The sequence below is a fragment of the Notamacropus eugenii genome, chromosome 6, assembly GCF_028372415.1.
Source record: "Notamacropus eugenii isolate mMacEug1 chromosome 6, mMacEug1.pri_v2, whole genome shotgun sequence".
NCBI classification, from domain to species: Eukaryota; Metazoa; Chordata; class Mammalia; order Diprotodontia; family Macropodidae; genus Notamacropus; species Notamacropus eugenii.
In genome coordinates, this window is record NC_092877.1 from 52,466,134 (window position 1) to 52,493,601 (window position 27,468).

The following is a 27,468-nucleotide window of genomic DNA, read 5'->3' on the forward strand; positions in this document are numbered from 1 at the left end:
CCCTCTCTAGTTCCTTCATCATCTTTAAGAGGAAGTGGTTAGAGACCTCTGAGAATCAGTGTCCTGTCACATGATAGAGGATAGAGGATAGCAGTACGTAAACTGTAAATATGTGGCTAAATATTTCTCTTGGTCTATATAGGTCTCTGTCTCAGTAAACAAATCATAATCGTACTCGTGTCACTGTAACATACGTGATCTTGTGAAGCAGACGTTTCTGCATACGTGTCCTCCGTCCAACTCAACATTTCTCAAACCAGAGTTATTATTTTTACCCCAAAACCTGCTCCTTTCCTTGACCTACCTTTTTGTTAGTGGTACCAGAAACTTTAAAGTTATCTTTGACTCTTCCCTTTCCCCCCCACCTCTCATAGCAAATCACTTAGTACTTTTATTTCAACCTCAGAAATATTTTGTACATGTATATTTATTTCTAACATTGCCATCTCAAACGAGTCCCTTATTACGATGCATAGACTCTTGCCGTAACCTTCCTATAGGTATTTTCTTTTCTTTTCTCTCCCCAGTTTGTACCTCATACCACTGATAGAATAATCTTTTTCATGTCCTTTTTCTGTTCAAAGATCTTTTGTTGAGCCCTTCTTTATTCACTTCCAAGAGAAGGTAAAACTCTTTTGCCTGGCATCCCATTCATTAATAATCTGGTACCACTTTTCCTTTATATTCAGATATCTAGATCCAGTATTCCCCTTCCATGTACTCTGCATTCAAGCTGCATTGGACTGTTAGCCAGCTCTCAAACATGCCTTACCCTCAGCACTTATGAAATTATTTTAAAATCTAACTCAAAAGTCACTTTCTTTAAGTGAACAGAATGACATGAACCAAGTAATGAGATTGTCAATTCTTAAAGTGCCTTTGGGAAATAGGAAATAGTTCCATTTATTGTCTAGTTTACATTGTAAGAGATAAGTGAAAGCAGCAGACCTAAGCTGAAATTGAGCCTTTCACAGATCTTCTTTCTAATATACATGTAAATATATATATATAAAATTTATTTTTTTTTCAGTTTATAACATTCACTTCCACAAGATTTTGAATTCCCTATTTTCTCCCCATCTCTCCCCACTCTAGGACATTGTGCACCTCATCCATCCCTTCCTCCAATCTGTCTTCCCTTCTTTCACCTCCCTTCTATTTTTTCATTCTTCTGATTTTGTTCTATAATTTCTTCATTTCTCACAGTTATTAGCTTCCATTTGCTCCATTCTCCTTTTTAAGGTATTATTTTCATCATTGAGCTTTTGGACGTCCTTTTCCATCTAGCCAATTCTACTTTTGAAGGCCTTCTCCTCCTCAGTGGCTTTTTGGATCGGTCTATTTTTAAAGGTGTTATTTTCTTCATCATTTTGGGGGGGCTCCTTTGCAAACTGTTGACTCATTTTTCATGATTTTCTTGCATCACTGATTTTTCTTCCCAATTTTTCCTTTTCCTCTCTTCCTCGATTTTCAGAATCGTTTTTTGAGTTCTTTCATGGCCTGAGACCATTTCATATTTTGTGGGGAGGCTTTGAATGTAGGAACCTTGACCTTGCTATCTTCCTCTGGCTATGTGTTTTGATCTTCCTCATCTACTTTAAAGAATGGAAGAAAACACCTTTTCACAAAGAAAGTGACCTTCTATAGTCTTATTTTTTTACCCTTTTGGACATTTTCCCAGCCAATTACTTGCCTTTTGCACTCTTTAAGTAGAGGATATACTACTCCAAATTTCAGAGGTTTTGTGCAGCTGTTTTCAGAGATCTGTAAGTTCTTTAGAGACCTGTAAGTTCTCTGTTCCTCCAGAGTGGTATAATCAAGGCAGAGGTGTTTACTCCTCTCCTGACCTGCCCTCTGGTCTGTGAGCAACCACAAGTACGCTTTTCTGCCTTGGAACTGCAAGTAGGATTCCTCCTCCACAGCCACCACTAGCTCCGCTACGCCAGCACTTCTCTTTACCCCAGGACTAGCACTCAGGACTGTGACCCAGATAAAGCACTCGATTGCTCCGCCATCTGTAGGCCATGAGCTGCAGAAGCAGCCACTGCTGAGGCAGGGCCTGGAGCCAGACCTGTGCCATGCTTTCCTCTCACTTAGGCCAGAGAGCTTTTTTACTGACCTTTGAATCTGTCTTAGGTGTTTGTGGTTTGAGAGGTCTGGAAATCACAGCAGCTGCCAGCAATTCAGCACCTGCTCCAGTCTCATCAGCTTGCAGTAGCCGCTTCTTGTCGGCCTTCCAGATTGTCTTGGGCTGGAAATCTGTTTCGCTTTGTCATTTTGTAGCTTCTGCTGCTCTAGAATTTGTCATTTCTTACAAGTATTTTGAGGGGTTTGAAGGCAGAGGTCAACTAGGTCCTTGCTTCTGCTCTGCCATCTTGGCTTTCCCCTCACTTCCCCTTTGCCACACAGTAGCAGTTTTCTTCATTTCCTTTCACTCTCTTGTACTTCAAATATCTTAAATACCGAACCTGTCAAACAGCTTAACTGAACCAGCAACATCTGTAAGGGCATTGAGGGAGAAAAGTATTGGAGCTGGGGAAAATATTCTGTAATGAGTTCTAAGTACTTCTTTTTTCTGTTGCTAATTCACTAGAAGTTGGACTTTTAAAACTTCCAGGACTCACGCCAGAGAATTTATTTCTAATGGTACAGTTATTAAAAAAAAAACAACTCAAAATATGAATAAATAGATCATTTTTTATTTCATCTGATTGGATTTTGTTCTGATGTATAATTTCATCTATTAAAAGTTAACTTGAAAATATATATCCTCTGATGTCGTAATTGTTTTGAGAAAGTTCCCCTAGATGGTTTTATGAGGTCCTTCTAGTTCTCAATCTCTGATACTATGAATATTCTACCTGAAAAATTAATTCATTAGGAATTGAAAAAATTAACATATGAGAAATTGTTGTCTTCATTGGGGGTGTTTGTAACTTTTTTTTGTATCATGGACCCTTTTGACATTCTGATGGACTCGTCAGAGTTTTGTTTTTAAATGAGTAAAATAAAATACACAAGGAAAAAATACAATGAAACTAATTACATTGACATACAGTTATCAAAATATTTTTTTTAAAACATTCTCATGCCCTAGTTTAAGAACCCATGTTCTACCTTTTTATGCCTTCCTAGTTTCCCCATTGCAGGTTGAGCAACACTGCTAATCCCTTTGGAAGTGATTTATAAAATGGGGATAATAAAACTTATTCCATATGTTTCATAGGATTGTTGTGGATTAAACCTTTTAATAAGGTTGTAAAGAAAGTATTTTAATAAGATGCTAAATAAATGAGATATTAATATTTTTGCCTCTTTCTCCTCTATCTTCCCTTTCATCATCTTCTTATGTAGTCTATCACCATATCATCATATCTATTAGTTCCTTTTTTGAGACATCTTTTTTTTTTTCTCTTTGCTCCTTTTTGTAGCTACCAGCCTAGCCTACTGATGATCTTGCCCTTGACAACCCTATTAACTGGTGTTGTTGCCTGTTTGCTTTTACTTCAGACTAATTGTAGACTTGGATAGAGCCTTGGAAGTCAGCTGGTCTAGTCCACACTTGTACAGTAATCTCTGTAACATCCTTCTTTTTTGTAGTAGCCCATCTCATATATTTGCGTTGAAAACACCTATTGGGTCCTGCAAAATCTCCAGGCTAAATATACCCACATCCTTTAATAGATTCTTGTATAGGCTAATTTTCTGCTTTTCACATTCGCTTTTTGATTCAGAGGCCCTGGATTCAAATCCTGGCTCTATCACCCTTGTGACCTTGGTTAAGTCAACTTATCTATAAAATGGTTCCGTTGATTAGACTGATTTTAAGGTCTCTTCGAATTCTAAAGTCTCTGGATCTATGATCCTTTATTTACACTTGAAAACAACACTCACCCTAGATCAGAGGACCTTTGTTCAGATGTTGTCTCTCTTGCTACCTCTGTGGCTTTGGGCACATCATTTAATTTGCCTAGGTGCTAATGTTAGTTGGCCTCTGAAATCCGTTGTGGATCTAGATCTATTAGCCTGTGAGTTAGAGTGGTGGTATCATGAGTTACATGGTGATAATGGAGGCAAGAGATGTTTTCATGATAAAATCAACAAAATTTAGCAACTTATTACATGTAGGAGCTGAAAAAGAGGGGAAAGTCAAATGTGATTCCAGTGTTTCAAGCTTAGGTACCTGGGAAAATGTTGATGCCAGTAATTTTTTTAATGTAAAAGTTGAAGGGAGCAGCTAATTTGTGAGAAAAGATGATGAGTTCAATCTTGGACATTTGAATTTAGGGGCTGGCAGAAAATTTGGGGAAAAGTGTTTAGTAGGCAATTAGAAATGCAAAAGAATACTGCAAAGGAGTGTTTGTGTGTGTGTGTGTGTGTGTGTGTGTGTGTGTGTGTGTGTGTGTGTGTCTAAGGGATGTATATAAACACTTACTCACCATCTAGAGTTGATTACAGAGGCTTTCCAGGTGTGAGGAGAAAGATAAACAAGGAAAGGAGACTGAGTGCAGTAGTTAGAACTGTAGGAGACGAACCAGGCCCTATGGTACATTAGAAAATGTTGCTACATTTAGAGGACCTGTATTTGAATATGTCTTTTCACCACTGCTCTTGTGAGTCATTGATCTAGGTCATAGATGCCAAAGGCAGAAGGAAAATCAGAACAGAGTATGGTCAGCAGCGTAAGATGCTGCAAAAATGTCAACGGAGATGAAAAATTGAAAAAGACCTAGATGATTTGGCAATCTGTTTATTAACTAGTTTAGTGAGAACTGCAGAGTAGTAAGAGAGCTGAAATATCAAGTAAAGATTATTCTTTGTAGCAGTTTAGCAAGGAAGCCTAGGAGAAAGGACAATAGTTTTGAGTTGGGGAAAAGATCAAGGGAAGGTTTTTGGTTTTCTTGTTTGGAGGATATGAGAGACCTGGGCATGTTTGTGGATAGAAAACAGGGCCTGGCAATTTAGGCATTCAGCCTTTGTTTGAAGTAAAGGAGATCTACCTGAGGTAGCCTAGTCTAATTGTGGGTAGCTCTAATAGGAAGCTTTTCCTTACATCAGACCCAAATTTACTTCTTTTCAAATTTCTGTAGTCAAGTATTTCTGTATTCCATTGTATCTGTGTTCCTAATTTACATTGTATCAATTACAGCTTATATAGATGTAACTTTGTAAGTATTATCGTGTCAGACAGCTTTCCAATTACATTGTACAGTCTTCAAAGGGCAGAAGTTTGCTTTCCATTTCTGTTTCAATTCAAGGAAATGGTATCTTGTAATGGAAAGAGTACTGTACTCAGAAGATTAGGATGCAGCCACTTGCTCTGATGTGTAACAGATCCACATTAACCAGCTTCTTGCGTCGTAATTTATGTTGTGTTCGGTTCTTCAAAAAATTGATTGTGGGGTGTGTGTGTGTGTGTGTGTGTCTGTGTGTGTGTGTGTCTGTGTGTCTGTGTGTCTGTGTGTTCTTCAGAATCTTAACACCCTTACTAAGGCATTTGATATGGATAATCCTAAATCTATTAGTTGCGTACTTGCTGGTAAGAGTTTAGTATTAAGCAAAGTTATTTTATAGAATATTTGATTCATTCCAAACCCAGTATTTTGGAATTTATAATGCTTAAAAAAGAAGTAAATATAATTACGTTGAAGAAAATGTTTGCTAAACCAGTGAACACTTACATTCTTATTGTTTTTCTCAGTATTTTCATGCATGATCTCATTTGAACTTTTGATTGTGTAAAAAAATGTTTGGAGGAAGGATTTGTTTAAGCTTCTTAAGAGAAGTAACTATATTTCAAACATTGAAAAAGTATGTTAGAAGTATCCATTTGTGTATAATCAACATACTCATTGTAGGTCGTGGTTCTGTATTGTTAAAGTAGATGCCCTTAAAGACTATTATTATGTAAATACTTGGCTAGTCTAGTTGCAGCTAGTATTTCTACTGGACAGCAATAACATTACATTTTAAGAAATATGTTCCAGAATGGATAGTGTATTTTTAGTAACTGTGATATCTAATGATTTGCTTAGTGATTGAGCTTAAAGTGTTGGTAGTTTGTTTTCTTTTTAAAAATAGATTAGTGATTTATTTAAATCATTTAATATTTTAAAATTTTAAATAGATTAGTGATTACAAAATAAAATAATCTAGGTTAAGTTTGGGTGCAAATTATCAGGCTCTATATTCTTTCCACAGATATTTATTAAGTACCTACCCACTGGGGTAGGTGCTACAGTTAAAAGGATAGATATTGCAGAGATTTGTTTTCTGGAAGTTACAGTCTAATCAAACAGAGGAAATCATACGTAAATAGTTGGTAAATAGGAAAATGGTAGGTTTGAAGGCCTAGTGCCAAAAGGCATTTGAGCATGGAAGAGATCATCTCATAGGGCAGACTTCATGGGGAAGTTAACACTCAGTGAATGAATGAATGAATGAAAACATTTATTAAGTACTTTACTGTATGCTAGGCACTGGGGATAGAAATAGAAAAGTGGAAACAGTTCCTGCTCTTAAGAACCTCACATTCTAATAGAGTTACCAACACATATTGGAGCTTTCAGTTCCAAATTAGATTGAAAAGTCTAATAATCCTTGGGATGCGGTGACAAAGCAGATGGTTATGTACCTTCTTTAACGTCCTTTCTCCTGAGAAAACCAGAACTTTAGTCGTGAGTTTAGGATTTTGAAGGAAGGGAAGAGAGTTTGGAAAGAGTCCATACTCCTGACTGAGCAGCCCTCATGGACAAAGTTTGGAGACAGGATAGAGCTGAAAGAGCTCCAGATAGGGGAAAGAAAAGGGCTAACTAGCCTGTCAGTAGAAAAATCTAGGTGAAAAAAAGGTAAAGACATAAATATAAGAATGATTACTGTCAGAGTTGACGGTGAAGGAGAGTAAGGATGGAAACAATATTACACAAATAGAATTGATAAGATCTGACTTTATATTGATAAGAGTCAAAAGTGACAGAATCTCAAATTTTGAAGAAATGTTGGAAGCTATATTCATGTATATACAAATACATGTGTGTCAGTGGATTTCAACTTATACCTGCCAAAGAATACTGAAGAAGTGCTCCTCCTGCCTGTGTTTGACATTCTAGTGAAAAGGAATGCTCCAACCTCTAAAGAAGTTCACTGAGCTTAATAACTAATTATTAGGAGGTTTCCTTTATATTAAGTCTTAATTGCTTCTTTGAAACTTCTGCCCATTACTAGTAGTACTGTTCAAGGACCAAGCAGAGCAAATCTAATCAGTCTTCCATTTGACTGCCGTTCAAATATTTGGAAAAAGCTACCATGTCCCCTTTAAGTTTTCTTTTCTCCCCTTTAAACGTCTTCATTTTTTCCATTCTTCATAGGGAATGGTCTTAAGGCCGTTCACTGTCCTGGTCACCCTTTAGCTTATTCTAGTGACTGGAATGTGAGTGCTCTATTTCAAGAGAAATAAAGTTAGGGAAGTTTTGAGAGAGAAGAGTATTAGTTCAGTTTTGGACATACAATTTGACGTCATCTAGATGCCTTAAAATAATATTCTTAGAAAGCAGGTCTGACCCCTGTCAGACCTTTAGTGACTCCCTGTTATTTCCTCTAGGATAAAGTATAAATTCCTCTTGGGCAGTTAAAACTATTCATAACCTGATCCCCTCCTAACTTTCCAACCTTGTTTATATTATTCCCCTTCTCATACTCTGTGATCCAGCTAAGCTGGCCTTCTTTCTTTTTCTCATACATGAGATCATCTGGCATCTCCCTTTTGGTATTGGCTGTCCCTCATATCTCTAATGTATTCTCCTAATCTCCTCTTAACGTTCTTTATCTCCTTCAAGACTTATGTATTACTTTCTACAGGAAGCTTTTCCTGATATTCCGAGGTGTTACATATTTGCCCAAATTACTGTGTATTTATTCCATGTATACTTATTTATGTATATGTTGTCTAAGCAGAGAGAATATAAGCTTCTTGAGAGCAGGGACTGTTTGATGTTTGTCTTTGTACTCCAGAAACCTAGCACAGTGCCAGACATAAATTAGATGCTTAGTAATTGATTTCTTTTTTTGTCTCCTTCACTCGGCATTCAAAGTCTTCCATAATTTTGACTCCATACTATCTTCCTAATTTTATGTCACAAAAACCCATTTGCCTTGCCCTGTACCCATACTCACCTATGAGAAGTTGCCTAAATATGCTGTATGTTCTCCTGCCTTTTCTTGTGTAATTGTGCCTCGTTTGATTGCTGTTCCCCCGTTTTTTCCCTATTAAAATGTTACCCTTCTTTCAGGGTCTCTTTCAGATGGTAACTCTGTCATAAAGCTTTCCCGCATAACCCTTAGACAGACATAACTTTTTTCCTGATCTGTTGTGTTTCTCTGACACTTCATGCATTCTACCTTGTATAGCTATGTGTGTATCTTCCTCAGCTCCTTTCTCCTACTTAATTACAAGTCCCTGAAGGTTGTGGAGCATATTTTTTTACTTCACTGTTTTTCCTATTGTACCTCACAGAGTTGTCAACATGGTAAGTACTCAACAAATATTTGAATGAGTGAGGTATAAATAATTATTTTTCTTTCTCAAATAAACATACCTGACCACTTGAGTGGCAGTCATCCTTTTCACTGTTTTTTTTCCCACAGAAATTTGAGTTGAAAGTGAACTTACTGGCCATATAACCCAACCCATAACCATTCGATAGATATATATTGACATCCTTTAGTCTGTATGACATTCTTTTTGGTGCTGCTGACGATGTATTTAAAAGCTGGATAGGATTGTAGAGGTCATCTTGTTCAGCCTCCTTATAGAGCTTAAGTGACTTGCCTGTGGTCACCCAACTAGTAAGTAGCAGAGCCAGGATTTGAAGCCAGATCCTCTTACTCTAAAGCCTTCATTTTTTCCAAGGAATCATTGCCTTCTAAGTTGGGGTCTTTGAACTCAAGTTCTTTATAATCTAGTAGAATTAAACTACTCTAACCAAAAATATTGAAAGAACTTATTTAAATGAAAAGACCATATATTGATCCCCTCATACAATGTTGAGTGTATGGTTAGGGAATTGATATACAAAGTACCTGTTGAATTGAAAATATTATCTTGGATTTCTTCACATTTCATTTCAACACTGTATTTACTATGTGCTGAATGTTGCAGTTTTATATGATCATAGAATCAGTTCTGCCATTGCAATATTTTCTTCAAAATTAACTGTAGGAGGTAATAAAAGCTCACCTGTGCTCAGGGCCCTGTATAATGGTGTTAAGAGTAATTTTTAACTAAAGGTAAAGTAATTAAAACCTGATTTTTTGTTATTTTCTCAAACATTTTGTATGCATCTATGTTGTTTCGAATGTCACTATTTTCAGTTGAGAAATGACCCCATGAGGTTTTATCCCAGACATTCTCCTTGATTTCAACCCAATATGCCTGAAAGAAATTGTTATATTCTCATAATAGGTAAATGATGTTGACTATTACCAGAAGTGTTGAGAGTAACCTAATACTGCAAAACTTTTATTCTCCATGGTATATAGTAGTGTTTCTAGGTCCAGTGATAAATCTAAGTTATAGAGTTTTTCTCTTAGTGTTCCTCTTTTTTTCTCCTTTTATCAGAAAGTGGAACACTCAAGAAATAACCCATAGTGTTGATCTGTGAGAACCAGCAATCCAAGATTATGTTCTCATGTATGAAATTAGATTTTATTCTCTTAGACTGATGTGTTGAAATAGTAGTTAAAATCCAGAGGCATTTGGCTGGCCAATTTTCTGCTTAGTTTTTGTTTTTAAAACCTTACATTTGATGTAACAGTTAATTTGGTAGAAGTGTGTGGTGAGACTCTTGGAATTTTTATGGTTTTTTTCTTGCCACAACTGAGGCAAGGGAAAGTGGTGTCACATGGAATTTGTGGTTAGCTTGCATTGGTTGAGTAAATAGAATGGACCCCTTTACCTTCTAAGGGATAGATTTTTGAAAGAGTATATTATCATCTTATAACTTTTATAAATTTCAGTGTAAGGCTTCTTGTTCAGAGCATAGTTTATAACTTTAGGGGGGAAAGTCTTAGACCTCCAACCATTTTTCTTGGTGAAGTTGTGACTGATTTTCCTTCCTTTCAAAGGAGTCCAGCTATTTGGAGAGGTTCAAGAACAAGCATTAAGACTTTTTGCCCCTGTGCAGGTGAAGAGACACCAAACCAAGATCAGCATGGAGAGACTATGGTCAGTACAGAAAGCTCATGTTAAAAACATAGCCCAAATCAAACATATTCCTAGTCTTTCCTCTAGGCAGTGCAGGAATTAAATTCCTTTGTTATATACATTCAAGAGATTGCTATCTAAAGTTAGGTCATCTCAGCTCTTTAGAGACAAAGACCATTTTAAGAAACTAAAAAAAGTTACTATAGACCATGTTGCCATAGCAAACTGGTAGCAGTTTACTTTTTTTAAAAGGGGGTTTTTTTGTGTGTGGTCTAATAAATTTAATAGACTGCAAATAATTTGATAATGGGTCAGTATTTTAGTTAGATTCCGTAGTAAATATAGTAGAGATCTTATGGCCATATGTTTGTGTTTCCTAAAGGACCGTTTTCCTAGTCAAGGGCTGGAATAATAAGTATACTCTTGGCATTTCCTTTTGTCTTTTTTTTTCTAAGGAGTCAAAGTAATGCAGTTTAGATTATATAGTTTAAGATTATTTGTCTTTGTATTCTTTAACTTCAATTCATTCCTGAAAGCAAAGGTAACTTTAAAAAAAATGAAGTTCTTAGTTTTATATTGGTACAATTTCTTATTCAAAACCCCTGTTACTTTCAAGGGGTCAGTTTGCATTGTTTGATTTATCTGCTAGCATCAGCCCAAGTCTTACCTAAGGTGATTAAATTAATTTGTGTTATTCATGTAATTATTCCTTATTAGATATTGTAGCAGGATGACCATAGTTCTAGAAGCTAGTGTCTTTTGTTTAGCTAGAAAAGGAATTGAAGCTTCAACATTCTTGATTCATCTTTCCCTTGGCATTGACAGTGCTATCTGCAGTTTGAATAATTTGCATAGAAGTGTCAGTATAGATGTTGTTCCATCTGTTGAACTTAGCACTTTAGAACCTAAAGCCCTTGTACTTGATGGCAGCCTACCAAGACACCCAATTCTAATCTTGCTTGATGATCAGTCTACATGAACTTTGTTTCTACTCATGAAATATGGAAGAAATACCCTTTGATGTCATATATTTCCATCATTATCTACAAAAGAAAAGTTCAAAAGATGATTTTGGCAACAACTGAAGCATCTCATTTTTCTTTAATTAGCAACACTATTTACTAGACATCCTAGCATTATTTGTTATACTGTCTTAGTAGTAGTTAGCTTCCTCAATCACATAACTTCAGTCTCTGATATTCTACAATGGACGTGAATTTTGCAGCATACTGTATATAGGGAATATGAACCTTTTCATTATTCAGTGACTTTACCAAAGCTGCTTCTCTACTACCGATGCTCCTTTCTTCCTGACTTTGGCAGTACTCACCTAAAGGGACCAGAATAACATCAGGTACTTATTAAATGTTGAAACTTTTCAAGAAAGTATTTTTGTGCTTCATGTAATAATCTTCATTGCCAGTCTTATAGAAAGCAGAAATGATTGAGGTTACATTTATTCTGTTTATTTTACCCAGTCATGCAAAAGCATCAGAAAGCTAGTTTTAAAGCTTTACTGTGACATATCTGCAATACACTTAATACCATCAAGATGATGATAATCAAGAAGTCTGGATTTAACTTGACAAGACAGCAGGATTTTAGAATTTTATGAAACACTTTAACAAAGACTTTTGACATCTGCTTTTCCATGACAGTAGAATTGCATTACTTTCCTAGGGAATGGGAAGTGAAAAGTACTTCATCAAGTGATTGGAACTCTGCTTTTTGCTAGACCTGTACCCTGAATTGTAAATTTTCTCCCTGAAGAAATGAAATGAATTTTACTTAAACTCCTAATTTAATCTGCCAGATTTTTAAATGTAATTACAGTAAATCTTGAGGTTTTTCCGTATGCTTCCTCTTGAAAAACGTTTCTCAGAATTGAAGTATATTCAATATGATCTTCTTATAGAAGACATTTAGCAGGTTACAGTTGGTTGAAATGAATTGCTGATAAAGTCAAGATTTCCACACGTGAAAAGACCTGGTGAAAGAGTGTATAAATAGTTTTAGGATATATTCTACTGATAGTGGATCAGTTAGATATTTTTACATATATATATGTGTGTGTGTATGTATATATATATATGTATTGCCCATTATCATAATTATATCAATAATATAATTATATATAATATATAATATAATTATTTACCAGATATATCAGTATATAATAATGGCATCATCTTCAGGACTGACTACCTCATTTATGGAAATATCCACATCTCTCTCTTCTCCCTTTTACTGCCAATCTTTTAGCCCATTTTTAAAGTTTAAAAAACACCTTTGAGAGATAATAAAAACAAAAAGATGAAATTATAGGTAGAAGAGCATGTTGAAAATTATTGACAAATTAAGATTTTCTGTGAATTTGTTTTTCATGCCAACTTCCCTATCCTTTATTACCAGAGGTTATGAAAAATGATGGCATGTTATTGGACTGAATTTTCCATCAATCTGCTATGTGTATTTTTCAAGGGTGGGACTTATTGAAAATACCACATTTTGCTTTTGGACTAGTTTAATCTGTCATTCATGTTTAGTCATATTCATTTGGAATGTCAAGGTAATGACAAAGAAGCCCCAGAATGCAGTCAGTCCACCAGCATCCCAGCCATACTTGTTTCGTCTCAGTTTGGTTAGATAGTAAAAATGTGAAAAGGTTACATGTTAGCGGACAGCTTAAACAACTTGCCATTGGTAATCAATCAGTGGTTGAAGAAACCTATATAGAGACAATAATAGGCAACCTTGTCATTTTCTAAATACTGTTCATTGTTGAAGGAGGAATAATGTATAATGAGACGACACAATTTGAACAAGATCATATATGCAACTAATGATTCAGAAGCACAACCTCACACAGGAACAGCTGTTGACAAAAGCAACATCCAACATCCATTTAGGAGGAAGATCAGCATTATGTTACATATCAATAATTTCTGCCACTAAAACAATAGATAGTTGTGTGATCTTCAAATTCAAGAGTCAGTAATAGGTTAATCTTGGTATTGCTTGTGATGATCATTTCTTAACTCAAAGATCATTTTAAATAGTTCAGTTAACATAATTCATTAATTAAAGAAATAGAAGACAATCTTTGGACGAAGGAGAATTTCATTAGTAGAAAAGTAACTTTAGTCTATGAGGTTAGTATAGCTGCTAAAGAGAAGAAATTTATAAGGTAGCCCCGAAGTCTTAAGAAAATTAATTCTTTATATTCTAGTATTGTTAGTATTTTAAAAGTTTAAACTGTTTACATTTTAATTATAGGACTCTTTTGAAATGTACTGTGTAAGACATCATTTTTTAATATATTACTAGTAACTTGTTACTTTCGAGATGTTTTAAAAACTATGTAGAAGTTTTAGTGTTTAAAAATGTTAGGTATTTCAAAGATGTGTTGTATAGCTCAGTTTCAGATAGCTGGCAATTAATTCACACACACACACACACACACACACTACTTCTGGGTAAATTAATGTAAAATGGGTAAGCAAATATTCCCATATTTTTGACATCTGGTTATTTTTATGTTTCTTCATCTATTTAGTATATTTTGTGTGTGCTTGTATGTGTTGTTTTTTTTTTTTTAACTAGGAGAATGAACATTTGAAAAAGTTCCAGGTGACATGGGAACTGCACAATAAACACCTGTTTGAAAATTTGGTCTTTTCTGAACCACTCCTCCAGAACAGCTTGCCGACACTGCTTTCACAGCTCAGGTATTTGTTTAATATGTATAAGAAATTAATATTGGTAACAATAATATTCTTTATTTGCCTTTGGTGCAGTACAGTCACAAGAACTCTTAAGAAGAAGGGATGTCTTATTTTAGTAAATTATTATTGAATACTACTTTTCCCTTTTCTAATTCAATTATTTTTTTAAAAAAATTTTATCTGTTTTTCTGAAACCTTTTTGGGCCTTAAATCTCTTCACAGTAAAATGTGATTGGACTAGAGAATCTTTAAAGTCCCTTCAAACTCTAAGTTTTAAGATATCCATCCAGTCTTGCTTCACACTGCCAAATCCTTTTACTTTTTAAGAGATCTTTACCCCCTTTTCTCTCCTGTCTTTTTCTCCCACTCCTTCCACACATACAGAAACAAACTTGTGTTTGCACATTCCTATATAGAATTACTTCCTAAAATATTGAAATCTAGAAAAGTTAATGGGAGAAAAAGAGACCAAGAAAAACCAGTGAGGAAACACTAGTTTGCTCTCTGTAAGTCCTTTTTGGCATTGCATCATCTCTTTTATTCTAGCCTCTCTTCACTTTCTGTGTCTTCTCTCTTCTACTCTTCTCCCAAAATATTTATTACAGTAGATGAAGTGTTGAGATTTGGAACCGAGTACCCTTGTGAGGAGTCCCACATAACACTGAAGTGATGAAAAGTCTGATTAAAAATCAGAGGTCTTTGAAAGAGTAATTGAAGTAATGAGGGTTCTAAAATACATTTTGAGTTTTTTCTGAAACTCAACTCTATTTGTTCATCTTACTTGATTTTTATTAAATTAATAATAAAAAGTAATTAAAAACCAAATCAGTATTATAGAAGAACAAGATTAGTCTGATGAAAAAGTCACACACTTACTATTTGGTGAACACTGTATGACAAGCTGATATGATTCACAGTCTCTGAAAGACATTCGTCTTATATTTGTTCACATTACCCCCCCAAATAAACAAAAGTGTGCTGTTTATAAAAGTATCATACAATTTTCCTTGTTGGGACTAAGTAAACATCATCTTAGTTTGGCCCATGTTGAATTGTTTTCCTAATTTAACTTCAAAGTTCACAGTTTAATGTATAAATGTTTCCATAATATTCATATGCAAAAATTTAATAAAGTACATGCAAGCCTTTTTCCTTAAAGTGTTTGTACTGTTTGTGTTTGCTTCAGACCAGATTAATAAAATTGTCCACTATTCATTCATTTACTTTTCTAGATCTTTTTTTAAGTGTGCCAGCAAAACTGAAGGAATGATTGCAATGTCAGCATTGTACATTTACCATAAACATGCTTATCCAAGGAGACGTGATCATTTCTAGCCAGTCTACTCTGAGAAGTTCTGTCTTACATATAGACTTTTGCACAGAAGATAGACTGTTTAATTGCCAAATTCTGTGTCATATTAGAAAAATTTTAATTAAAGTATTAAAGTTTTTTCTTAAGCATTGTTGTTTTTCATCAGTCCTGTCAGTACTTAATGCTTTTATTGCTGAGATGGAATACTCATTTTGTTTTCCTCTCTGGATTCCAGTGAAACTTTGTCTTGGAAAATATCTTATACCTAATTATTGGTTGCTGGTTAACCCAGAATGAGACAAGAACAGCACTGGGAAACATCCCCCTGCTTTGCTCCCAGTGTGATCACATCTTTGATCTTCTATATTTCATAACTTAGAAAAGGAGACTAAATCTGCTATCTTGCAGGGGTAGGAAGCGGATATCAGTGAGTATGGGCTGCAAAGCTAGTGTTTCCTTTGATATTTCAGTTTTTCAGATTGTCAGTGAGTCTAGAACTAAAACTGTAGAAATTGGGTTCAGGATTGACCATGAAAAGGAATAACGTAGAAACTGAGAAAGCAAAGATTATGAAGATAGAATATGAATCTGTGGGCCTGGCAAAAAGCCTATATATATATATATATATATATATATATACATATATATATATATATACATATATATATATATATGTATATATATATATGTATATATATATATGTATATATATATCCTGTGGATTGTGGTTAGAGAAGGTGGAGTATTTATATTCCTGAAGTAATGTCATCAGTGTTTGAGTGATTATTTGGTGCATATTACTGTGCTAGGTAATTTGTAGAACATAAAGAAGATATGGATTCTACACTGAAAGTAATTTTTCATTCTTCAGGTCTTCATCCGGAGCCCCTTAGTTTAGAACTGGTCATATATTAATGACCCAGAAATTTAAAATGAATGTAGTTTATGCTTTTCCCAGAACTCCTTCATTGTTTCTCTGTGCCTCTTCATTTCCCTTTTATCATTTTATCTGGCTTTAATTAGACATTCTTCACTTATGCCTATTGCCTCCCTACAATGAAACCCATACTCAGAAAGTTGAGAATCAATTAATCTTTTGGAAATTCTAAACTTTTTACTTTATAATCCTGATTCTTTCAGGTATTCAGCTAGGTTTCAGAAGAGGTGGAAAAAGTTTCATAGCTATATGTAGGTTTTTTTTTTAATTTTAGTGACTTTGCACATCCTTAGAAGGCCACATAATATGAAAAGAGCTCTAAGATTGAAACCAGAGGAGTTAGGTTTAAATTTCTGTGTGCTTTGCGAAATGGTTAGCTCTATGACCTTGGGCAAGACACTTAATTTTTCTGTTCCTCAGTTTTTTCATATCTAAAAGAAGGTGAGAAAAAAGACTGTAAGGTTCCCTCACACTGTAAGTCTGAATTCTTGCTCTTAGTCACCTCTAATTGTTGACATATTTCATCCAGACTGACGTATTTGTATTAAATTACAATAAAAACTTAAGATGGTCAGTTCTGCATCATAATTTGAATTATTCTCCTCCTTTAGGTTTTCCACATTTAGATCTTTGTTACACTATGCCAAGAATTTTGCAAAACATGAAGACACAGACCCTGTACTGAAAGGGCTTATACTCTTAATAATAACAATATAATTGACATTTCTATAGTAATACAAAGTGTGCAAAGTATTGTACATGTTACCTCATTTCTGCTGAATAACAACCTAGCAAGGGAGATACTATGGTTATTATTTTCCCCACTTTAAAGATGAGAAAGTTGAGACTAAGAAGTTAAGTGACTTGCCTGTAGTGACACAGCTAGCATTAGAGGCAGGATTTGAAACTGTGTCTTGTTGACACTTAAAAGTCTAGCACCCTTCCACTTACCATGCCACCTCCCATATGCAGCTCTTTAAAAGAGACCAGAATTTAATTGAAATAGTCTTCATAGCATTAATCCTCACCATAGTCGTAATAATAATCATTCAAATTTCTATAGCACTTTGAGGCTTACCAAAGCTTTCCTGAGAACAGCCCCCAAACCTCTAAACAGTCTGTACTATTCTATAATCCATTTTACATGAAAGAAGACTTCAACTAAGACAAGGCTAGGAACCCTTTAGCTCAGACCAGTTCTAGCTTCTCTTAACCTCAGTCAGTGAACAATAGAGGTATCAAAGAGGAACATACCCTATACATTCATATATTTTAGAAAACACAATTCACCATTAGTAGCATAGAGGTATGATATCCCATTAAATTTGTTAATTTTTTTTTCTTTTTTTCTTATTACTTTTAGACCATTTACATTTTCTGCTCTTTTATTTCCTCTTTTTCTTTCTGTTCTTTCTCTCTTTTTTTAACTGGACATTATAAATTTATATTCCTTTTAATTTTGGAAGATGAGAACTGTTTTCTTTATCATAGGCTGAATACATACTAAATTAAGTTGATTTTTACTTATGGCCCTTGATTGAGTCAAGGCTTCAAGTATCTTTCCTAAGCCTCCACTTCCAGGTTGTGTCAGGTGGATCATAATAGAAAAAAAGTTTCTACCTCTTGAACTGTAGGCTAAAACTAAACTTTATTTAGCATTCTACAGATTTTAGGAAGCAGTATGAATACCTTATTCCTTCTATGCTGAAATTTTAAACTGATGTATTATTGTAGTGTGATGGTATCTCTGGGTCCTCAAAGACTATAATGATGGAATATAAACCTATTACATCTTTCTAAACTGCAAAGACTTTGAGCTAAGCTTGAAAAGGTTTGCCACCAGATTGGCCATAGCAATTCTTAAAAAACCACCCGCATATCCTTGAAATCTCTTATTTGATTTGAATTTTTTTCTTGAAATAAATGAAGTGTTTTGGTTATTTATATCCACCATTTATTTCTATGGTAGTTCTTTTGATGTCCTACTAAAAGATTTTTTGTCTTTCAGGCTTGGAACCACATCACATGATTCCTGTAGTGAAGATATGTACAGTACCTTATTACAAAGGTATCAGCACTTAGAAGAAGAGATGGGTCGAGTTGCTGAAGAATGGCTTGAATGTCAAAAAAGAATAGATGATTATGTAGATGAACAGGTGAGATTTATAAGCAGTTTTCTGCTTGATAATATCTGGTGTACACAGATGTTTTTCATATGTATGGTTATACATTAGTGTACTGTATTTATAGATAATCATGGATAGATCAAGCTTTTTACGTGTATGTCTGCATGTATGCACAAATATTTCCACATCTAAAGTGAGTAGGAATCACTTCAGGGGGAATTCCAAGGTGGTAGCCCTTTTCCTTTTGATGTGTAGAATTAAGGAAAACTGATGCTGAGTGAAGCAATAGAAACATCAGGAAAGGAAGCCCACTCTTAGCGTGGAAGCTTAGGCTTTCTTGCCTGGCTACTTCGATTGATGTTCTTTTGGCCGCTTTTAATGGTACTGATATGGGAACATATGGTAGGTAGTAGCCTGCTTTCATTTCTTGTTAGGTCTTGTGTGTGTCCATATGTACATACATGCATATATGATTTATATCAGTCTTGAAATCCAGATGGATGGACAGATTTCACTGGAATTCCCTGTAGTACTATAGTGCTGTGTTGCCATATATACACATATATATGGATTGCAAGATTGATATATAGATTGATCTATATATATTGATATATCTGTATACATGAATACACACAAATACAGAATTACAATTTATAAATAGCATTGGTAATAATTTTATTATTATTACCAGAGCAAGAGATAAAAAGGGAATGGGGCAAGGTTTATTTGGGTAAGCATAAATGGTGACAGGGTCCTGATATCATGATAGACAGCTGGATGGAATGTGAAGCATAATCTTTGACTTGCTGGGTACAGTGGGTTGAGGATACTTTTCCTAATGTCTATAGTATATGCCACCTGCTCTTCTCTGAGACTGCCTGCCACCACCCTGAATCAGGGCTTCATCATCTCACAAATTACTGCAGTAACCTAATGGTTGGTCTTCCTGCTACAAGTCTATCCTCACTCCATTTCGTCCTCTACTCAGCTGCCAAAGTGATCTTCCTAAAGCACAGATCTGACCATGTCACCTTGCCCCCCATTCATTAAATTCTAGTAGTTCCCTGTTACCTCCAGGATCAAATATACAATTCTCTGGCATTCAAAGACCTTAATAAGTCCTTCCCACCCCCCCTTTCTAGTCTTCTTTATACCTTACTAGCCCTCCATGTATTCTTGACATCCCATGACATTGGGGGTTTTTTACTGTTACTCAAACAATGCAGTACCATCTCCCAATTCTGGGCATTTTTGCTGATTGCCTTCCATGTCTAGGATTCTCTCTTTCCTCATCTCTACCCCCTGACTTCTCTGGCTTCTTTCAAGTCCCTCTAAAATCCTACTTTCTACAGGGAGTCTTTAACAGTTCCTCTTAATTCTGATGCCTTTCCTTCTCTTTGTTGATCATTTCCAGTTTATCCTCTGTGTAGCTTGTTTGTTTCGTACATATTTGTGTGGTTGCTGTCTCACTCATTAGACTATCAGCTCCTTGAAGATAGGGACTGACTTTTGCCTTTCTTTGTATCCCCAGCTCTTAGAACATTGACTAACACAGAGTAGGTGTTTCATAAATGTTTGGTTACTGATTGGCTACTGAAATGACTTTCTATTCATCCATCTATCAGAAAAGTTCAGTTTATGATTGAAGTGAAGCCCCAAAACTGAGTGACTTAACCAGGAGAGTGGTTTAGGGGCATTGGCCTCGACTGGTCCAGTTCTATTAAAACAACTATGAGGGACGGGAGAGAGATTGCCGGATTCTGATGTAGGAACTGGTGTCCTGGTAGATAGCTGGATAAACCACAGGACCTGAGGGCCATCTCAATTACAGTGGGTTGTGCTTTTTTTAATATATCCTTTCTTCAATGTAAGTTCTACTTTCTTAGATCTCATATCCCTCACAAAATAATAGACAATTTACATGAGTTACTTTGGCTTAAACATTTTAACCTGCTGACCAGCTGTGTGATGATCAGTCTCTCTATATCTAACGAGGTTGATTCTCATGAAAAAGACATAACTTGTCATCAAGTATATTGGTAGCTTTTCCAGTTTGATGCCAGAGTACCAAATTCACTTTCACACTGTACAAAGGAAAGAAAGGGAATGCTGGTGAAGTCAGAGAATCCAAGTTAAAATGAATTGATATTTATTACCCACGGGACCAGGGCAAGTCACTTAACCTTAATGAAACTCATTTATCTTCATTTGTAAAATGAGTGGGTTGGATTCAGTGACTGCTAAGGTCTTTGCATTCCCAGTACGATTCTCTCATTTCTCTAGTGGTGGGCATTGCAACCTTTGAGTGAAGAACTAGAGTCACAAAGCAGATTTTGCCCTGATCATATAACAATTAAATAGTTAATTACAATCATTAGAAATTTCCGGTGTCACATATTTTAAATTTAACTTGGTGATTCATCTGGTTTTATTTATTTAATTTTAATTATGCCTAAAAGTGAAACCAAGGAATTTAGCTGTACATTGAGCCTCTCCCAAGTAAGATTTTAAACTTGTGATACTCTGTTAAGAGCACTGGCTTTGGAATCAGAGGCCCCCTAAATTCAAGTCCCATCTCTTTTATTTTTTTTAGTATTTGTCTGTACTTAAGTCACTTAACCCATTCCCTCATCTATAAGTAAGGAGGCTGGATAACATTGCTTCTCAAGTTTCCTTCAGCTATAGAACTGAATTCTGTGGGGGTTTTTTACATATACATGTATATTTTGCCATGTAAGAAAAGTATTTGTAAAGATTTTTTAATGATTTCAAGAAAACAGAAAAGTTGAATTGAAATGCCAAGTAATATATTTTTACTATTGTATTTTTGGTGTCTATAGATTATGTTTGTCATTTGAAGAACTAGGCATCCTGGAAATGTCTCTGTGCTAACATAGATCATAATTTTCATGTGTTCTGTTACCCAGATGGCAATGAAAACCAAACAACGCATGTTAAAAGAAGACTGGGAATTTTTTAAACAAAGACGGTTTATTGAAGAACAGGTAAGGTTGTGTATATACCTCATGAGGAAGTTTTGGTTGACAAAGTAATTTACTTATTAGTCAGGTACATTGCTATTTCTTACCAAGACTTGGACAGGTTTCTTCATAGTATAAAGATTTAGAGCTCATAAGGACATTAAAAATTATATTGTACAGTTCTCTCATTTTTATTCAGTTGTTCCTCTTTAGAGGAGGAATATTAACAGGTAAAATAGTTTTTGAAAATGTTGCAACTTCAGTGTTTAGTATATCTAAAATTCATTATTTGAATTTTTAGTATATTTTTAATACTATACGGAAAGTTCATAATACTGTCTATAGTGATCATGATTTGAGGTTCGCTTATGATTGAGGTCTTTGTAGGTCTTTGTATTTCAGTAATTAAATCACCTTAAGTGATTGAATCTAAGATGAACTACAATGACATAGTTTTTTTTAAAGTGATTTTGCACTACATAATCCTCTTTCATATACTTAGCATCATCCAGAGAATTGTGACAGAAATTTTTTTAAATGAGAAAATGATTTTAAATATCTTATAGTTATCCAGGATTAAGAAGTAAAGACACAAACTGGAAAGATTAATTTACATTTAACACTTATGATCATCAGTCTGACATCTAGAATTTATAAAAGATTGATATGATTATAACAATTATTTTTCAGTAGATAAATGTACATGTCATTGTAGATGTAGGTCCAATGTAGATGAACAGGTAGTTCTTGGGGGAAACCCTACAAATATTCAACAACCATTTGAAAAAATGTTAAAACCACTACTAGTCTGAAAAATATAAATTAAAACAACTCAGATTTTCCACTTAGCAACCATCAAATATGGAGATATAGAAAAAATTAAATGTTCATGTGGCTGTGGTATAAACAGGGCATGTCATATTCTTGTGGTGGAGTTGTGAATTGCTCCATATTTTTGTCAGTCAGTGAATCACTGCACATTTATTGAGTGTCTACTATATTTCACGCACTGGGTTATGTGCTAGTGATGTAAAGGGTAAAATATAGTCACTGCTCTTAAGGAGCTAATAGCATAATGAAGAAAATGACATTCAAATAAAGAAATAAGATATCTGCATTATAAATTGGGAGAGAGGGTACAGTCCCAGAAAGCACTAAGATCGAGAAAGCCTGGAAAAACTGTAGAAAGCTGGGTTTTATCTAATATTTGAAGTAAACCAGAAGGCAGAGATGAGGAGGGAGATAGTTCAAGGCATGAGAGACAGTCATTGAAAATGCTCAAATTCAGGAGATAGAGTATCTCATTTAGGAATAGCAAAGACACCAGTGCCTTTGGATGTCAGAGTATATGAAGGGAGAGAAACCTATCCGAAGACTGGGAAAGGGTAAGGGGACAAGTAATGAAAAGCTTTTAATGTCAGAGGACTGTGTATTTGATCCTGGAGCTACTGCAGTTTATTGAGGGGGGAAGAGTGATATACCTGTGCTTTGGGAAGATCACTTTGGCAGCTGACTAGAGGATATGGTGGAATAGAGAGATTTGTAAACTTTTTGTTTCGGTGAACCCTGTGACTGACTATACCTGAAAGAAGTTATTGAGGGGAGAAATGGGCCTGATGTGCACAACAGTGTTCTGAGTAGCAGTATTGATAGTAGCAAGAAGAAACAAAGCAAAAATCCAGCAAGAGATTAGATAGCTGTCATTTGGGCAATGGCTGAACAAACCAGTGTATATAACAGATTGTTTATATAAGACCTGTCATTTAATTTAGATAGGAAACTCCTTGGAAAGCAGTGTAGTACATGGGATAGAGGGCCAGCTTCTGAGACATGACATTTCCCATAATGTCTACATCACACATCAACCAATCTCCCCCCTCTTTTCTGACATGCCCCCCCCCCCACACACACACACACACTGTCACATTCTCCCTCTCTGTGACCTTGGTGGAGCTAATTCCATTTTCTTATGGCCAAGTGAGGGGGCTTCAGTGAGTAACTGCCAAGGCCTGCACTTGTGATTCAGTCTGAGATAAGATACATGTGTTCTGTGTGTGAGGGGCATATGTGATACTTTGAAAGATATGGCTGTTTCTATAATCATTCACATTTTGAATTGTATTTGTTTGGAAATATATTGTAAAATTAAACTGTTGTTTTATTATTTGCTCTAGCTCAATAATAAGAAAGCACTAGCAGGAGAGAATAACTTCACAGATACAATGAGGCACATGTTGTCATCACGGTTGAGCATGCCTGACTGCCCCAACTGTAATTACAGGAGAAGGTGAGCCTCCCCAGTAGGTTCTCATTAGAGAATGTGTCATCTTTGTTCTACCAAATAGAAAACTAGAATGTCTCCTTTAAGAAAGAAAGTTTAATTTTGTGTGGAATAGCTTTCTGATTATCCTTAATTCTTAATTAGATGTACTTGTGATGACTGCAGCCTTTCACACATCCTTACATGTGGAATCATGGACTCACCAATCACCGACGACATGCATATTAACCAGCTACCGCTACAAGTTGATTCTGCCCCTGACTACCTTTCTGAGATGCGTCCCCCTAGTATGTCATCAGCAAGCTCAGGGTCAGGATCCAGCTCTCCCATTACAATTCAGCAACATCCCCGACTCATCCTCACAGACAATGGCTCTGCCCCAAATTTGTAAGTCTTGATTTTTTTTTTGGCAAGCTTTCAAAAGTTTCATTCAACTAATAATAAAAGATCTATAGATAAAAGGTAAAAAAAGTTGTCTAAAGAAGATAGAGCTTAATTTTTTTCTGAAAACCAGCTTTTAAAAGATATTGAGATGTATAGCTTGAACTTTAAAGAGTTTTTTGTTAAATGAAATAAATGAAAAAATAAGCTGTCAGTTAAAGAAAAACATGTTGATACATTGGGAATTGTCTAAAAAGTTGGAGTTTTAAAATTTTATGTAATTTAGTAGAAGCAAGTTTTTCATCATTATTTTAATGTGAAATTTAATGGTGTTTTTATATGTTATATTTTCTTCCTGGGACAATAATGACATTTTAACAGGAAGCAGCATGAATTTTTTCAGTTTTAAGCTTTTTGTTAAAGTTCCATTATTATATAATAACCTGGAATTTATTCAGTTGTATTGCCAGTTATAATTCTCATTCTACATGAGTAATTCTAGTATTTCTTGAGTCTGTGGCATCCTTCCTACTTATTCACATTCCTTCTCCTGTCTTGCTTTATGCCCAAATTCTTGATAATTCTGAAATACTTTTTTGAGTTTTGTAATAATATTCATCAGACTGTCTCAGAATAATATGTAAACTACACACACACACACACACACACACACACACACACACACACGCCCTCTCTTTGTAAGGGATTATCCTGCAATCGCTTGAAAACCGATGCTTTGTATAAAGGCCCAGATTATTTTACTGGAAAAAAAGGAAAATGTCTAAAAAAATATTTTTAGTTATGGTTTGATATGTAAATGCAGCCTGTTCAGTAACCACTTATCTTTAATGGCCCCAGAACAAAAATACTTTGTTATCTAGTGAAAAGAATATAGTGCTGGGAGTCAGAACACTTGGAATCAAATCCCAGTTCTTCCATTTACTTACCTTGGATATGTTGTTTCATTTCTCAGTCTTTTTTCCTGTTTATGAATATAATAAGATAGTTATAGCTGAGGTTTGAAATAATTGATATAAAATATATATCCATAAAAATAAACTGCTATTCATTTAGTAGATAGTTATGAAGTGTTCTATCTGCAAGGCAGCATGATAAGCACTGAGAATAAAAGTGGATCTGCCACAGAGAAGATAAGTACAAGGCAGAGGAAAGGTCCATCAGAGAGATAAGACAAGTGAAATGAGGAAAGTAAGGTCAGGGCACGAAGGGATGGGAATTAAGGGAGGCTCATGGAAGAAGTGACGTTTGAGTTGGATCTTCAAGGAGCAGGAGAGAGAAGGTTATCATGAGATGGAAACGTGTGGAAGTCCAGGGAATCTCTTTTGTTCTTGAGGTATAATGGTGTGGGAAAAGAAAGACTCGAGGAGGAGGGCTTGGATAAGAGTATGTATGAAATAGTTCAGTTTGGGAGCCTAAAGTCTATTCAATTTAACAACTATTCATTATGTGCGTTTAGGTCCAAGGTGCTATTATTCTCCCAGAATAAAAAGACAAAACAGAAAAGTCCTTGAAGGAGCTTGCATTCAGCATGAAGGGAATTAGAATGAGATAAAATGGAAAAGATAGTTTGGAGACAGGTTGTAGCAAATCACAAAAACACCAGAATTAGGAGTTTAGACTTGGTAGGCAAGGTTTTTAAATAGAGTACTATCACAGGCATTTCACATCTGATGAAGTGGAAAGACCTGAGGGATAGCATCATGGCTCTCTCTCTCAGTACCTTGGTGACCTTGGTTAGCCAAGGCACCCCTCAATTTCATTATCTACAAAGTGAGGAATTTACCCCTAGGTGATTCTTAAGGTCCCTTCAGTTTTAAAGAATATAACCTAAATGTGAATGATTTGACCATTCTTAGGTTTCTTCAAGTAAACAATACAAACAAGACATTTAATGGCTAATGGATAGTTTCAGTAGACATTAGAATTCTTTTCGTTTGCTGTTGGTTACATGGTCATTCCTCCTGTTGAACAAAAGTAGCAAGGGTTAGGATGGATATTATATTGTCAGAACATTTGCAACTGTTCAGATGAATAGTGATGCGGATGGGATGGTGCATTGAAAAGACTGATGGATTTTGAGTCTGAGAACCTAACCTTGAATCTTAATTCTCCCATCCATGTAACCTTGAGATCTCTGTGGGCCTCAAATGCCTGATCTGTGAAGTAGAGGGTTGGATTAAATGATCTCTAAGGTCACTTATAACTCAAAAATCATATCATCCTAGTGATGACATTTAGAACTGTCCCACTTAGTACACGATGAATAATTGTAAATAACTTAGCTATTCTCAGTAATAGTGATCCAAGACAGTCCCCAAGGACTGATGATGAAGCATGCTATCTGCCTGCAGAGAAATGTCTGAAGGATAATGTCTGAATACAGACTGAAGCATGCTCCTTTGCTTCCTTTCTTCCTCTTTTTCTTTTTTCTTTGACTTTATTTCTCTCTTTCTTCCTTCGCTTTTTTTCAAACCTTCTTGTACAAACTGACTAATATGGAAATGTTTGACATGATTGCACACGTATAACCTATATCAGCTTGCTTGCCATCTGAGGGCCTCAGAACTTTAAATAAATTTTTAAAAAAATTTTAAATTTGTTTTAACAAGTAATAGGGGGGAAAAATAAATATTATTTTAAAAACAAACAAAAAAAAAGAACTGTCCAAAAGTAGGAAGACCTGCCTCAAGAGGTGGGTGGGAAAACCTTAGGTGTAGAGAATGTCCAGAAAAACCAAGTAATCAACAGTGTCAGAGCCTGCAGAGAGGAGTGAAAAAAGACTCTTAGATTTAAGAATTATGAGATTGTTAGTAACTTTGTAGAAAGCAGTTGCAGTTGAAAGATGAAACTGGATGCCAGACTGAGTCTGAACAGAGTTTAAAAGAGAGAAAGAAAAAAAGAAGTGACAGGTACAGATGATTTTCTCAAGGAGTTTAACCATGAAAGTGGCAGGTATAGGACAACAGCTTGCAGGGTAAAAGTGATGGGTTTTTTTTAAAGGATGGGGAAGACATGGATGTATTTGTAGGCAGTAAGGAAAAATTGAAAATTGGCCAAAGAGTAAGGATGTTAGGAAGATCTACTGGAGAAGATGAGAGGGAAGGGGATCGAGGAGGCCATAAAAAAGAATTTTGCCTTGACACAAAGAAGGGCTACTTCTTCATGAGAGATGGATGAAAGAAGAGATAGTAGGAAAGACAGCTAAGGGATGTGAGATGAGGAGGAGGGAATAAGAAGGAGCTACTGACAAATGGCTCTGGTTTTTTTTTTTCAGTGAAGTGTCAAGTAAAGGCCTCAGCTGAGAGGGACGGAAGCAGGTGCTATGGGAGGCTTGAAGAGAGAGGACAGAGTTCAGAAGAGCTGTTGTGGGGATGGGTGATGCAAACTAAGCAGGAAATTTGAAAAGGTCACCCTGGGTCAGGGAGGACCAAGTTCAGAATATGTAACACAAGTTGTAGTAGACTCCAACAGCACAGTTTCGCTTTCTTCATCTCATCTCACAG

General features: G+C 35.4%; 1 protein-coding gene across 4 annotated transcripts in view; it reads left to right on the plus strand.

Annotated features, from left to right (window-relative positions):
• FAM193A (family with sequence similarity 193 member A) overlaps positions 1 to 27,468 on the plus strand; it is a 239,203-nt gene that overhangs the window by 157,934 nt on the left and 53,801 nt on the right. For 3 of the 4 annotated variants that reach the window (XR_011969424.1, XM_072620044.1, XM_072620047.1), the window contains exons 7-11: positions 13,805 to 13,929; positions 18,184 to 18,331; positions 21,229 to 21,306; positions 23,457 to 23,569; positions 23,708 to 23,950. Coding sequence is in view for 3 of the 4 variants with exons in the window: in XM_072620044.1 (XP_072476145.1) it covers positions 13,805 to 13,929; positions 18,184 to 18,331; positions 21,229 to 21,306; positions 23,457 to 23,569; positions 23,708 to 23,950 (707 nt within the window). In the remaining variant the exon portion in view is untranslated. The remainder of the gene's footprint in view (positions 1 to 13,804; positions 13,930 to 18,183; positions 18,332 to 21,228; positions 21,307 to 23,456; positions 23,570 to 23,707; positions 23,951 to 27,468) is intronic. The other variant, XM_072620045.1, reaches the window with a different exon arrangement.